We start from the raw sequence: 16,252 nt of genomic DNA, 5'->3' as shown, positions 1-16,252 counted from the left end.
TTGGACAGCTTTGTTCCTTTAATAAATGAGACCATCATTTAAAAACTGCATTTTTTTTATTTAGTCAGGTTATCTTTGTCTAATATTACAATTTGTTAGACGATGTATGACAAATCTGCAACAATAGAAGAAGTCGGGAAGGGGGCAAATACCTTTTTATTTTGTAGAGGCCCCCTCTGAGTTTTCCTGCTTCTGGTTTAGCTCTGGGTGTTTTCTTCTCAGGTATTTTTAACCACCTCACTGCAGGAAGCCCTGACACCTGAAATCTCTTAAATGGCGTCAGCACGCTGGGATAAATGATAAATGAAAGTGGAATAAAAAGAATAACTCGCAATGGACGTGAATGGATGAGTGCTGCAGCTGCCTGTGTGATCTCTGATTTTCTACTTTTAAAAACACAGATGACAGCTGCTGCCATCTCTGCAGAATGAAATGTATTTGTGATGTTGGGTTGATATGATTTCCACTGCAGAAACGTGGCTGTGAAGTGGAATAGAGGAGGTCTAATATTTTTCACGGCTCTGCGTGATCCTGCATAGAAATTGATCATTTTCTCCTCTGTGTCCTCCGCAGAGCCTGGGAACCACGGGGAGATACGACACCAGGAAAAAGTGAGTCCTGCCTCGTCTCACTCTCTGTTCATGCTTCTCGATATCCTGCCTCCTCTTTCTTTCGCTTTGCTGCTGACCTGCAATATTTCCCGGAGTCCTGTGTAATAAGTCATGATTTAATAAAACAGGAGGTGTGACTTCTCCTGAATTTGTCTGAGGGAATGAGCCGGGAAACATGATTATGTAACTGTGCTTATTGCTTTCCATTCTGACTCGCTGAAAGTTAATGGAAGAGATATTTTTAGCTCAAACATGGTTGATATTGAATTGGGAGCAAGCTTGCGGGCTTTGGAATAACTTTGGGATTAATAGCAAATATTCTCCCGGGCTTCTGTTGGTTGAACTAATTGCTTCAGGCAGGATTTCAAACTCTGCAGTTAAAGACATAAAATAAAAGTGAGCATGTTCTGCCAGGACCACTTTAAATGAAACGGGAGTGTTATTCTTCCCAAGTAATTTCTGGATGACGTAGGACTTCACCAGCGCTGCCCCTCATCGTTTTGATGGACATGGAGGGTTTCCGGTTTAGCTGTCTCTGGATCTTCTCTCTGCTTTTTGCAGATGATGTGTCTTGTTTATTGAGCAACCGTCTCAGGCTCAATTAACAAGCTGGTCAATCTACATTCATCACCTGTGACCATGAGCTGTGGGCAGTGAGAACAAGAAAAAAGATTTCAGATTCAATCAGTGCAGACGAGCTTCCTTTGAAGAGTGTCTGGACTCAACTGAGAGATGCGATCAGAAGTGTGTTCATTGAGGAGCAGCTCAGAGCAGAAACTTTGAAAGAATCCAGTTGAGGTGGTTTGGGCGTCTGATTTGAGATGCCTCAGATATCTGCAGTCAGGAGGAGGCCCCGGAGCAGACCCTCAACAGCCTGCAGAGAATATACCTCTCAGCTAGCTTGAAAACATCTCCCCAGAAGAGCTGGAGGAGGTGCCTGGAGACAGGGAAGTCTGGGTATCTCTGCTTAGATTGATGCCAAGACCCGAATAAAAATGAAGAATATGGATGGATGAAGAAATTAAAAACATTACCTGGTTCAAATTTGGATGACTCCGCTGGGCCTGTTACAGGACATCCATCTGTATTTCAACCTGAAGGTGGAATATGACTTAAGGAGAGCAACCAATAGTAGGTTTGACATTTTTTCCCACATTTAAGGTGTTAGAGGCCATGAAGTCATCGCTCAGGGAAAGACTGTTAAAGAGTTCAACAGTAACATCCTGAGGAGTCTGAGTCTGGGGGACATCTGCCTGACAACCATTATGACATCACATCAGACATATAACGTTTCAGTCCAGAGGAGCACAGGAAGACGACCTTAAAGTCGGAGGTCAGCCAAATTTAAATTGGTGTGGTTTGTGTGCTTCATATAGTGGATTCACAGGACTTTTTGACTGCACCTTTTTGAACCAACCAGACTGAATGCTGCCTCCTTCACAGGTGAGCCAAAACATTCGACCCACCTTTATAAGGGCATGGACCCTTTGGGCCCTAGTTCCAGTTCATCCTACAAATGGTCAATCAGACTGGACTCTGGGGACTGCTTGTCTTTCCACCTGTGGTGGTGGAGCTGTCCTGAATGCTGGGACAAAATTTCCCAGCAAAAGTATAAAGAAAAGATTTATTTTTTCACCTGAACTTTCTGCTTCATTGTTGTGGCTGATTTGTAAGTGCTCTCTTTTTCAAATTTTTTACCACTTAATGAGTCGAGTTATGTTTTGAGATAGCAGTAATGGAATTTTCATGGCCATCTGCAGAAGAGTGGGGTGATTATGATTGAAAGGCTAAAACAACCTTTCCTCAAACAAAAAATGTTTATATTTTTTATATGCCACCTCTGTCTCCTGAACTTACTAATCTCCTGCGGTGAGACTGGATGAAGCTTTCTCTCTGTGCAAAACTTTCACAGCTTTCACTCTAATAGTTACATCTGAGTCTAAATGTCTTTCTTTTTCCTTCCAGGAAAGATAATGATACCAACACACACCAATATTAGCAGTCATGCTCAGTCAAACCTTTCAGTTGGTTTTTAACTGGAAAGCAATGGGGACATTGACGCATTTTATTGCCGTTTTTTTTTTTTTGCTCCTGTCACGATTTTTACTGAATATGGGCTCGTTTTTCACTGCAGTGTAAAGTCCTGAACCTCTGTGTACACAGAACCAACAGGGCTAGAAGTATAGCACGCACACGATGCCATAAATCATAAAACAAAGTAAGAAAAGTTCAGTTTTAGTTATCTATCTTTGCAAAAGCTGAAACACTAGAATTGCTGTATTTCCAACTGCCCACAAGTATCACCTTTACAGGAAAAAACTGTGTAAGTTATGTAATTATTAACATTTTAGAACCTCTATGAGTCTGTCATTTTTCACAATAATCTGCAGACCAGCTACAGAAACACACTTCCTCAGTCCTGCCGCTCTGCCGACTGTTTTAGAGATTGACACTCAGTACACAACAGGTACGAAACCTTTTGGAAAAATGAAGGCTTGGTTCACAACCAAAATGGGAATATAGTAGTGCTTTTGTTTTCCTCAGCAACTCTCTGTCACGGGAACATCCGGAGTAACTGCGGAAACTAACAGGCAAAAGAAAAAGAGGGAGAGCGATAGACACAAAAAGTGTTGGGCATTTGCTTCATGACACGTTGAGCTCAGCAGCAGTTTACATTTCTGAACATTCAGGAAGTCCAGGCCTAATGACCGGTATATGCAGCGCGCCACCTGGATGAGGAGGAAGTTGTCAGGCTTTATTTATATTAATAAATTTACTGGGTATTCAAAGAGGTGACAAATGAATTTGACTGTTCTCTGCAGCTGTCAGTTCATGTTTTCTGTGTGCAGCTTACAAACTGTGGGTCTTATCAGCTGTGAAACATGGATCTGAGCATGCTCTGTGCTCCCTCAGTTCACCCCGTTGAGCTACACAAACTGCTCAGTGAACCAGTCGGACACATTATCACACTCCAGAGATCCTCACTGTGTGTGTGTGTGTGTGTGTGTCCTCACACTTCTGCAGCCATGCGGTCTTAAACATACTTTCCTTGTGTGTAAAATAGGAGCCACTGAGGTTTTTCAAATGCTGGAGCCAAGCTGACGTGAAAATAATCATTCAGAGGAGCCGGAACAAGGACGACAGATAGGCGAAGGCGTGGGAGGGATAAGAGGAGGAGAAAGAGAGGTGTAAAAGAAAAATGAAGTCAGTGTGGCGACCTTATCTTCTAGAAATAAAACTGAAATACTGCAGAGATGTTTTACTAAAAGTGAATAATGCTGTGAATATGTGGTGTGAGGACCCCATCCATACTTCCATTTGGACTGAATTCACCTGCCTTTCAGGTGTGTGTACGCCGGTGTCTACAGTTTGTTTTCATGTGAAATGAGCTGCTCATGAAGCCAAACTGAAACTTATATCATATAAAAGAAGCCCTCAGTCATTAACAGCTTATAAGCTTTAAATATTGCAAGCAGTTAAACTTTCCCACCTTCCAGAAGCTTCTTGTTTTTTATTGATGTCCATTTTAGACGATCAGTGACTTTATTGACATCTGACATTTTATCACACACCTTAAAAATGCTGCTAAAGGCTGACCTGATCAGTGTGATGGACACCACCTGGGGGTTGTTGTCACCGGAGGACAAATCAGACTCTGGGCTCTTTGATGTATTCCAGTCTCCTTCTCTCCCATTGTTAGTCACTTCGATCGCTAAGTTAAAATCTGAGTACATTTTACATTGCTAACATTTGATTTATTTTGCTACTGTTGCTGAATTTCACTGACTCTCTGCCAGCATCTGAATGGCACGAAGTTGTTTTGTCCAATCCCCTCTCTGAAACATACATAATATATCGAAACAGGTAACCGTTACCTTTTTAGACTTAGAAAGTCCATGATAGGAGGGGTGACAGTGGTGGACATCCCATTTGGTGGTGTGCTTTATGCCACTGCATCTGAGGCTTTGCATTGTTCTTGGTGATGTAAGGCTTGGATACACACTGGAATAAAAGCCCTAAAATACTGTACTATCCCAGGTGTGATACCTCCGTATCCATCACAGATATGGACAATATCTCGACGAATGCGCACCGGATCTTTGACGGATACATTTTGGATATTTCTCCGTAAAAGGACAAGATTGGTCCCGGAATAAGATCCAAACTCTGAATGAACATCCATTACATACCTGGATAATATCCATTTAAACATCTGTGGCAGATCATATCTTCCCATATTCTCTCCGGAAACATTACAGATATGTGGCAGATCCATAAAGTTGGATCTGCCACAGATCATTCCGGAGCTTTCCGGATCTTTACAGATACAGGCCCTTTTTGTCCAGTGACAGCTCCTTGGCCATGGAAACTCATTCCATGAAGCTCTCGGTGCACTGTTATTGAGCTAATTTGAAAGCCACGTGAATTTTGGAGGTCTGTCATGACTGACTCTGCAGAAAATTGGTGACCTCTGCGCACTATGCACCTCAGCATCTGCTGACCCAACTCTGATTTTACGTGGCCTACCACTTCATGGCTGACTTGCTGTCATCCCCAGTCGCTTCCACTTTGTTATAATACCACTAACAGCTGACTGTGGAATATTTAGTATTGAGGAAATTTTATGACTGCACTTGTTGCACAGCTGGCATCCCATCACAATACCAGGCTGGAATTCACTGAGCTCCTGAGAGCGACCCATTCTTTCACAAATGTTTGTTGAAGCAGTCTGCGTGCCCAGGTGCTTGGTTTGATACACCCGTGGCCATGGAAGTGACTGGAACACCTGAATTCAATGATTTGGATGGCTGAGTGAATACTTTTGGAAATATAGTGTATAAGTGGTAACAATGTTTCTGTCTTCTATAAAACGAGCTACTCATCCACCAGAACTTCATCTTTCAGGGCTTGGGATCACTGCACAAATTCAAAGTCCTGGTGTACAAGTCATCCTGCTCTCCTTCCTCTTTTCGGCACCACTTCCCAGTATACCTCTCACCATCAGAATTTTCCAGAAAAGCTATTTTAATCAATGGAGGGTGAAATAATTGAGTAAATATTTGTAGAACTAAAATTAAATTTATAAAGAAAATGTATACTGCATAGATAGGGTTTGATCCACAAGATAAAACCATGACTTAGAAATATTAGTGGAATTCTCATTACCTGTGCACGTTCGCGTATTAATGTGTTTATGTGAGGCGTATCCGGGCCTCTCCTACCCTCAGATGTTAAGCCTTTGGAAAAACTCTTTGGTTGTGAACTCACACGTACCCCTTCATACCCAGAAATCTTAGTGTTGAAAGATGGCAAGTTGGGTGTGACGGTCCTCTTTCATTAATGCTGTAACTCGTCACGTCACGTATCGCTGCCAGCCTAACGCCTTTGCATATCAGACATGAGCAGCTTTGACCAGAAGCTAATGGAAAAAGAACATCCTGAAACATCTCGTGTTGTGAGTAAAATAAGCGAGTCATATGGACTAATGCCATAATGTCCAGGCGACACATTCAAGAATCAAAACCCTTTGTGACGTCTTTAATTCTGCTCGTCGTATCTGCATGCATGCAGAGAACACTGTCTGCAGAACAACTCGTCCCACTGATAGAACAGAGCTCAACATGCTGAACCTGATGGGCTTTGCTCTCAGTGTGTGTAGTTTAAAGAAACTGCACTACAACACACACACAGACACACAATTATGGGCCCAAGGTAGCCATTTAGAATAATGGCCTCTGGCTACCGGTTGCCATGGCAAAGGGAAAGAGTAGCAAAGGCAGGTTTAGTGAAGCTGATGAACGATGGAGAAGCTGTACATCCCTCTCCTGAGGACGTTCTTGTGGTCTCTGTTATAATCAGCTGTTAAATACGGATTTCTCTGAACTGATTAAGATTAAAAAGGTAAAAGCAGCACTGTACATTCATATTTTTAATTTTATTCAGACATCCCACTGTGACTTTAAAGTGTTATGATGGCAGAAAATCTTCGGGGTGAGAGGCTAATTGCTTCAACTCATAATCCTTCAGTTCACTCTCTCCTCGCCTCCGCTCGCTGGCTCCTGTTCATTTGAGAATTCAATTCAAGACCTCGCTGATTGCTTTTAAGGCTCTTAATGACCAGGCTTCATCTTATATCACACACCTCGTTCACCGGGACTCAGTTCCCTCTCGTTGACAATAAATCTCTTTTGTGACCCACGCTCACTAAAACTGAAAGCTGGCAGAGCCTTTCAAGCTGCTGGAACCAGTATGTATGATTCCTTGGTCTGTAGTTTTTATTAAATGGGTGTAGCCACAGGCGCTCATTGGTGACTGCACATTTTGAAGTTTCAGCATTGTTGCTCAAGATTTGCTTTGGAGCCAGAGGTGACGGTATTTTTTGGACAGCCTTCGTGGACAGTCTGTTAGTCCAATGAAGCACACAGCAGCCATATTATTGGTCAGATAATTGCATTAAAAATGCTTCAAAAGGCGCCATCAAGACAAACACAGTCCAGAGGTCCAGTTCAAGGACTCCAGTTAGCTGAGATGTAGCCTAGCAGACAGCTAGCAGCTACAGCCGCCTGTGTCACCATCCACCTGTCAGTCACATTTATAGTTATAAAAGTTTTGTACAGACAGAGCTGTTTCTGAAGGAGAATGATCGAGATTTAGTTGCTCAATTTATGTTAAACTGACTGGGTGATTTCATTCAGGATGATGATGGCATGCACGAATTTAGTGTGTTTATCTGTTTATTTCCTCCAAGGATGAAGGTCATTTTCTCAGCTCTGCCTGTTAGAAGGATTAAACGGTTATTGATGAAGCTGTGTGGACACTTTACCAGCAGTGGGTTATAGGCAGCATAAAAGACGGACGCAGACATGGTAACAGCCTGTTACGAAGCCTCGAGCTCAGCGGTTTCACCATTATGGTGTTTTGAGGCTGGACGTAATGAGCGAGACTTGTCATTGACAAGCTGTTAGCCAATGAGCACATCGTGGATAATCCTCATCTCGACTCTTAGAACAAGAGCATGATTGCAATTTTGTAGTTGAATTAAGAGCTAAATGCATAAAGACGCAAATTGGGGGCCTCTGTTTCACTAAAAGGACGTCAAGTCCTTGAAATCTGACAGTGACGAGGCTGATGTCCCCACAGTATGACTGAAACAGGTTCACACACACACAGAGCTATATATATGTGTGTGTGTGTGTTTTGTGTGAAGGCTCACTTTGTGCTGGATGTGAGATGAGGAGGCGTCTTTACTCCTGTTCAAGGTGAAATCAGTACGAACAGAACAGGACATTTAGAGACAACCTGAAACAACCTCTACGACACACACACACACACACACACACACACACACTGCTGAGAGGATGACTGAGTCCTGAGCAGAATCAGTCGTGACTGGAAGTTTTCTGAGTCATCAGCTTGTTACAGGATCTCTCTGTTTGCGGCTCTGCTCTTCAGTCTGAAGCTGTACTAACCTGTGGAGTGGATCGTTAGTAAGGACGCCTCAATTTTCACCACTGAGACATAAAACTGCAAAAAATGCACAGATAAAGGCCCTCTCAGACACCCACCGCTCAGTAATTAATACTTGATAACTTCACAGTGTGGCTTTATTGAACTTAAAAACCTTCATGTTTTACAGGGGATTTCTATGAACTTTAATCCATTCATCCAGGGTTGTCCAGAAGGGAGTTATGCTCAGAAACTCACAATAATAACCTGCAACAATTAACAACACTTTTAACATCAAAGAGGCTTAAACTTACAAGATTTTGGGCCTTTTTGGGATCATATGTTCTCATATCAGACCTCCTCTTCTTCTTTTCCTCTGGCTTCTCCATCACAGATGTCATAGTTCTAAATATTTAGATGTCTCCTCTCTGAAACCTACATCTGACTTAGAGGGGTTAATAGCAGTGATGGTGTCTGTTGATGTGATTGTTTGATATGAGAGGCTGGTAGGAAGTTCTTTATTCACCTGAAATTTAGAACAAAACATGACAAAATACAAAATAATAAAACCTGAAAAACCTGAAGCACATATCGTTGCTTTTTGTGTAACATTTACAGTGTCCTTGAACACAACACGAAGCTCTCTGAGTGGCTCCAGCAAACATTACTCACTGTTAATTTCCTGCTTTGCACTTCTTTGAGTCATTTCTCTGGCAGTCACATCGAAGTGAAGAGCGCTGACGAATCCTGTCGTGGTTCAGTTTGTGATTTGCTGACACTTTGATGGGACACATTAACAGGGACAGAGCTTTGAGTCCAGCAGGTACTGGAGCAGTTTTTCCAAACCAGCCTCAGCTGAGAAGCTTCATCCTACAGCTCTGCAGCTAGTTTACAGTATTTACTTCCAGATTCACTCTGTTCTTCTACCCTGAAAGCTTTTCATTTGTTCGTCCTCTGTTATTTCAGGTACAGGTTTTACATACAGACCTTTTTTTAGCAATCGTTTGAATAATATGGTCTTTAAAAGAACAAGCTATCAGCTCACAGCCACAAATGGCAGGCACAGTTTTCCTTGTTTAAGGTGCACACAAGCTAAATCTTAAAAAAAAAAAACAAAGCTCGGGCACCTGGAGAAGATTGTGTCCTGAGTGACTAATTACATCAATCAGCCACAACATTAAAACCAACTGCCTAATGTTGACCTAGGCAGACTTTGAAGCACATCCCAAGGAGGCAGGATTTTGGAAGCAGGAATCAACACCCTGAAGCCTTCGTCATGTTCCTCAAACTGTTCCTGAACAGTGTCTGCAGTGTGGCGGAGAGCGTCATCGAGGTAAAGGAGGCCAGCAGGGAAAACCGCTGTCATGAAAGGGTTTTGGGTGCAAATGATGAAGCTTCTTGAACTTGCCTGTAGCACAACATCATCCAGAGCACCACACTGCCTCCACTGGCCCAAAGAATTCCCATAGTGCACCCTGCTGCCATCTCTTCCCCATATAAATGATCACTTGGTCAATATATGTTCAGGTTCTCAGTCATCCAGGTCAAGGTAGTCTTTAAGCTGAATGCAGCTGGGTTGACAGAGGCGTAAAGAAGGCCATCTGACACCATCTGGAAGACCGATCATTGAGCAGAGGTGGTGGCCCATGACACAATCAGCCACGCTGTCACCTTGGCTCATGTGACCTCTAATGACGAAAATGATGACAGGGTGGGTCAGTGACTCTCAGGATCACTTCCACTAGAGGTTAACTATCTGGGACTTTCCACCAGCTTTTAGAAATTGAGAAGGTTTTCAGATGAGAGGTGAAACGTCTTCAAGAACCTAAAAAAAGAAGCCCAGTTGCCTTTGACTCAAACACTTAAGACCACTTAGTCATCCACATGAAGGAAAATGTGACTGGTTGTTTCTAATCACTGCATAACTCTACACCTGATCTGACCCAGTCACCTACCATCACATCCTCATGCTGCCCATTTTCTGCTTTCCAATATATCAACTTCAACTACTGATGCTTCACTTGCTGCCTGATGCAACCCTGACTGGTGCCAACGTAACAAGATGTTCATAATGAATTAGAACATGTTTAAGTTAAATTTAGCCAGAGTTGTAAATTCTGAAGCTGTACAATAAAATAAGTCCAGTTTGCTTGTGAGAGTAGAGGTGGGGTCATTCCTTCTCCAACAGACAGAAGAAAAGAAGAGTCTGTAAAAGAGAGTGAAGCAACCACAGCAGGCAGGAGGTGCTTTTGCTTCTGTTTCTTTCAGCTCACATCAGCTGACTGTGGATTTAAAGGTCACCGACAAACGAGGTCAGACTTAAACTGATTGAACTTTTGCTGCAGAGGTAAAATCGAAGCAGACCCTGTGGTGGCTCAAACCGAATCAACATGCGAAGGCTGCGGCATGACGGCACTGTGAGCTGCTGCTGTTGCGAGCTGAGGCCGTCTGTCAGCGCAGGATAACAGTCGCTGTGTGACACCCGGGAAGCCACTAACGCACCATTTCTGTGATTGATGCAAGTCATTTCCTCACTGACACACACTCCAAGGAGAACTCCCACACACTCATAAACCCTGCCATGACACACAAACACACACACAGTGTACAGTCCATTAAAGTTATGTCTCCTTGTGCTATACTGCAGAATCGTGACTTGACATCTTGTCAGTGACGAGTCATTACGAGCAGCGAGGCAACATTAAGGTCTCGACCAAACAGACACGAGGGTTTGTTCTGCAACGTTTCCGGCCTTGACACCTTGACTGATTTTTCCAGTGAACAACAGTGTTTTACTAAGTCATTGTTTGTGCTGCAGAGAGCTGTTAGACAGTAATGACCTGCGAGCGGGCAGCACGGCTCAGAGGCTTTTAATGCTGCTTTAGTTCAGGCTGTTCGAAGTGCAGAGGAGGAGAGCAACACTTTATTTTGGTAATTTATCACATTTACTTAAACAAGCAATGCAACCACACAGGCAAACAACAACAGCCAAAAAACACAATGATTAACACCTCAAACAGTTGACAGCAAAAAGGGAACAACAACCAACAACACACTCAGCAACCACCCAGTACAACTAACAGCCACAAACCACAACCAGTAACCACAACAACCAATACCCAGCTACCACAATCAGCAACACACTCAACAACAACTGCCAAACACAACTAACAACAGCCATGACAAATAACACCTAGAGTGATCAATCACAACTAGGGATGTGTGCGAGTGGTCAACTAGATATCATCGCTACTGTCACTAGTTGGTTACAGAAATGCTAGTCGTTTAATCTAATTGTCAAGATTTTAATTGATGCCCAGTGCCACTAAATTGTTGTCCTAAATGTTACGCAACCATCTCCACCAGATGGAGCTACAGCCCGACACTGTAGAAAAACACCATAACAATCTTTATTAGGTCTTTTATTGTTGGTTATTTCGAAAAAATAAGATTGTGGATTCAAGCAGTGAAAATGAGCTTCCTCTGAAGGGTGGCTTGCCTCTTCCGTTGAGAGAGGTGATGAGTTCAGTCATTTGGGTGGGGCTCAGCACAGAGGCGCTGCTCCTCCACATCGAAAGGAGAGCCAGTTGTGGTGGTTTGGGCATCTGACTAGGATTCCTCCTGGGCACATCCTGGGTGAGGTGTTCCTACAGGCAGGAGCCCCTGGGGCAGACCCAGGACACGCTGGAGAGGTTATATCTCTTGTTTGGCCCAAGAATGCCTCGGTGTCCCCCCAGATTCGCTAGAGGAGAAGGTTGGGGAGCAGGAGGTCCGGGTTTGTCTGCTCAGGCTGCTGCCTCTCCAACCGGACCCTGAATAAGTGGAATAAAATAGATGGATGGATGATTTGTTGTTTAGTCATCATTTTTGATTCTGACTTTTATTGAGATTGTTGTCATGAATTGTAGAACAACGTGCATCCTTCATCATGCACGACAGAATCTACCACACTTTTCAGTCTCAGATTATTCGTTTTTCAGATATTAATTTGTCATATTTTAATAATACGTGAACATCTTTAATAGTAAAGTGTTTTCATATCATATTTAAAATCAGTTTATTTCAAGTGTTTTCTTCTTCGTTGTCTGTGATTGTTTTCAAATGTCTGTTAGACAGTCTTCAAATTTAACTTGATATCTGAGTGTTTCTTAGTTATAGATTAGTCGGTTAGTCCGATTTTATTCCCCTCATTTGGTCAACTAAGAAATTAGTCACCAGGAACATTCCAAATCAGAACAACCATCAGCAACAAGGAAAAAATGAAAACAACCAACAACACGCTCAGCAACTACCAAACACAACTAACAGCCATGATAACAGCACCCAACACCTAAAATGACCAATCACGCCAATAACGACCACAAACGACCACAAACGACAACCACAAGTGACAACCAACCATCAACAACCAATACCACCAGCAACAGCAACTACAACAACCACAAATGGCATCCAAAACAACCCAATACAACAACCAACAACTCACCCAAAGACCACATTTTTTCTTTTAGAACTGTAAAAACAAAAAAATGTGTTTGCTTTATTTTGTTCTTTTAATTTGGTTTATCTATTCAATTGAGCACACAATACAAAAATACAGGCACACTATTATCCAATAAGGAATGGGTGGCTATAACTGTTTCAGCTATTCAAAAAGCCACCGACTTGCTCCTTTAATAAACTGTTGCAAGGACAACAATAGCAAGAATGAACTTAGACTTCCTGTTCCATCCACTTGTCATTGTGGAAAAATTAAAAACCTAAATATTCAGACAATAGCTGATGGTTCCCAGATTGAATTTGGGCAAATGCTCTCCAAATCAGCTGTTTACCTGCATGAAGAGGCCTGCTTTGATGTGATTGGTAAATATAACGTATTGCACCTAACATATCTACTGAGGATACAATGAACTTGGTGCCAAAGAACCTACATGTGATTTCCAATAACTAGAGCGGTGTTTTCTTTCACAGAACCTGTTGGCCTTCATGCTGTGTAACAGAGGCCTTAAGCACATTCCAGCATCATTTTCCTTTCACCAATAAGCAGCACAGAGAGGATTGTTTGCTTGTTTCTTCCTCAAACTTTTCCAAAAAAAAAAGGATGTTCAGAAAATGATCCCTCATGCTGAGATGTTTTAGGTGTTGTGATGTGGAGGTGTGAAACCTGGCTGCTGTCTGTCTTCACAGCCTGAATTTGTCCCTGATGTTGCTGCAGTTATTTTCCAGAGAACAGGATGTTCATTTTCTTCATACACACACAAAAGTACTTTGAAAGCTTTTTTTTTGTCATATTGAACTACTCAAACTTTTGGAGGCGTTAACTGATGGCTGGTGTTTGTGTGCGTGTGCGCAGGATGTTTTTCACTATTTTCTGCTGCTGCTGACTGCAGTAGAAATGTTCCTGCTGGAAGTCATGGTGAGATTAATCTGATTATTGGATTGGTTGAAAGTGTTTTTCTAGTCCTCTGTAGGCTGATCATAGCTTTTAAATCGAGGCCCAGCCAAGGAGCAGATGGTGTACAGCTGGGATCAGATTTAGCACCTCTAAGTCTGAGGCCATGGTGGACTGTTTACTCCAGGTTGGAAAAGACCAATTGCCCCAACTGGAGGAGAGTCTTGTTTATTAAGATTGACAGACAGAATGGTGCAGCTTCTGCAGTGATGTGGATGCTATTCTGGTCTTTTGTGGTAGAGACCATCACCCGTGACCTATGAGCTATGGGAAGTAACTCAAAGAATAAGATGTGGTGGTGAAGATCTCGGACATTCAGACCCAGATAAAGAATAGAAAATGGATGCATGAATTGGTTGGTTGGTCGGTCGGTCGGTTGATTGATTGGTTGGTTGGTTGGTTGGTTGGTTGGTTGGTTGGTTGGTCCACCACTTTGTGACCAACCACATCTGAGTCTTCAGAGGCACTAACCCAAACCCTCTTTATTTTGAGAAAGGCAAAACTGACTTTTTGGGGGGGAAAATGCAGTTTTTCAGTGTTTCAGTCAGAGTGGTGATTTTCTTTGTTTCCTGATTGCAAAGATGGGGAAAACTTTAAAAAGGAACAAAAATTGCATGCTTAAGGTTAACAACTCACCAACCTGCTGACAGAAAGTTCTGCGATATACAATTGCTTCAGATCTTAATCCATGTAGTTTTTTTTATTATTATTTTTACTCTGCTAAATTTTCCATGTCCTTGTAAGTGTTGAATATTTCCAAGACTCTTTCTGCTGGATTAAACCGAGCTGAGCAGCTCAACATGTCACTTTGTCAGACAGTTTTCTTCTTAGTTTATGCAGAATTAACTGAAGTCAGTTTATCTGAGACTGTGTTTGTGAAAGCGGCCCATCACTCTGACCCGGTCTCAGTCTGAAACATGAGCACAGAAACAGAAGCAATAAGTAAAATAAGACAGTAGTATGTCAGAGTTTTAAAGGTTTGTGTCACTAAACATCTTCTTCCAACTTTTTGAGTCACTGATGTTTCAGACTTTGCTGTTGTTTTAAATTATTTCAACATAATTTCACAGACACAAACATCCTCCTGTTGACGCTGCTCACCCGTGCAAACGATGCAGATTTCTGCCTGAAGCAAAGATGATGATGTTTGCTGCTTTAAAGAAACTCCAGAAACAAAAGAGAGAAATGTGTGTGTAAATATTCAGATGAGGAGATCTGAATGCCTGCGTGGTGTAAACTGAACCTGCGGGAGCCTCCATTGTTTCTCTCTTCATCTCTTCTTCACCTGTTGCGCTTCAATGGGAACCATGGAAACAGTGCGCTCCTGAGGCAGCTCTGAGCCAATGAGCTGCAGCCAGGACTCGTCTCCGCGGCAGAGGATGGCACATTAATTGTTTTCTCTGTTTATGATGTCAAAACAGGATTGTTTCTTGGCTGTCTTTCATGCTGGATGGTTTTTTTTCCTCCTGGCTGCTGCAGGCAGTGGACTCATGCAGAGATCTTCCAGAAATGTTTCTGCACATCAAACCTGCACAGAAAACATCTCAGTAACATGTCTTATATATCTAATTCCTCTGGATCACATTCATTATTGACTGAAAACCTGTGCACCTTCATCTCCATAAACAAACACACTGCGCGTTACTTTGACCTTGGCCCACAGGAGCTCAACTTGAGGACCAAACATGGATTGATCTGCACTGCAGTCCTTACAATCATTGAGCCTTTTTAAAATCTGTTTTCATTTATATCCTCAGAGAAAGCAGTGACCTTCAGGCCTGCAGAGAAAAAGGAATAAAAACAGATTTCAAAAAAGAGATTCCAGTCTCAAGGCAGTAAAAGTAGAACTGTCTTTAAAAACTCTTCATTTTGCACTGAGTGCACTCTGCCTGTCATGTCCTGGGCCGGTGGCCCAGTGTTTTATGTTTTCTTGGTATGGTTTCCGTTTTCTCAGGTTGTTTTGTTATCTGTTAGAGTTGCCCTCAGTTATTTCTAGTCCCTCGTGTCTCTCTGTATTCTGTCAGGTTTGCGTCTCTGTTCCCTTGTCATACTTCCTGTTTTATTTTGATATTCATCCAGCCCGTCTGTTGTATTCAGTTTTGCTTCCCTCTGGTCTCGTCTTAGTTATCAGTGTCACCTGTGTTCCCACCTGTTTCCTCTTCCCTCATCAGCCCTTCTGTGTATTTAAGTCCTGCGTTTTCTATGCCTGTTGTCGCGTCGTTGATGTTGTGTGCCCGTGTGTTCCTGTGCTCCCTGTGGTTCCCCTTCGTCTCCCTTCTGAACGGTTTTTTGTATTGTTTTTCCCTACATTAATAAACGCCTTTAGTTATGCCCATCTCCGGAGTCCTGCATGTTTGTCCTTCCTCGTCCGTTTCCTCCCCGGTCATGACAGAACGACGCGACCATACTAAAGACCTGGCTAGCTCCGGCTACTTCAACGGCACTCGTCTGGCGCTGGGGGGCCCAGCATTTCAGAACAGTGCCCGTCAGCGTCCTTCATCTGCGGCTCCGCTCACTGGCTTCCCCCTTCCACTGCAGTCGCGGCGGCCACGGAGGAGGGGGAGTTCCCGGCAGCATCGGTGGGGGGCCCCCCCAGACCCGAGCGGTATAACGCCGCGGATATTGTCACCGCGTCATGCGCAAACTACCGTCTCTGACCCCGCTGCTTTTCCCCTCCCTGAGGTGGCAAAGCAGACCATCATTCGGTGGGTGGACTCGTTGGTCTTTGAGCTGCTGTCTGACC

At 43.0% G+C, this 16,252-nt stretch overlaps 1 protein-coding gene across 1 annotated transcript in view; it reads left to right on the top strand.

Annotated features, from left to right (window-relative positions):
• Nucleotides 1–16,252, top strand: part of ankfn1a (ankyrin repeat and fibronectin type III domain containing 1a) — a 133,252-nt gene that overhangs the window by 37,900 nt on the left and 79,100 nt on the right. Inside the window, exon 6 of the mRNA XM_030755334.1 lies at nucleotides 574–611. Within this exon, the coding sequence (XP_030611194.1) occupies nucleotides 574–611 (38 nt within the window). The remainder of the gene's footprint in view (nucleotides 1–573; nucleotides 612–16,252) is intronic.

This window comes from Archocentrus centrarchus, chromosome 19 (genome assembly GCF_007364275.1).
Source record: "Archocentrus centrarchus isolate MPI-CPG fArcCen1 chromosome 19, fArcCen1, whole genome shotgun sequence".
Lineage (NCBI taxonomy): Eukaryota > Metazoa > Chordata > Actinopteri > Cichliformes > Cichlidae > Archocentrus > Archocentrus centrarchus.
Note: the sequence above shows the minus strand (reverse complement) of the source record. Positions and strands in the feature narration are given on the sequence as shown.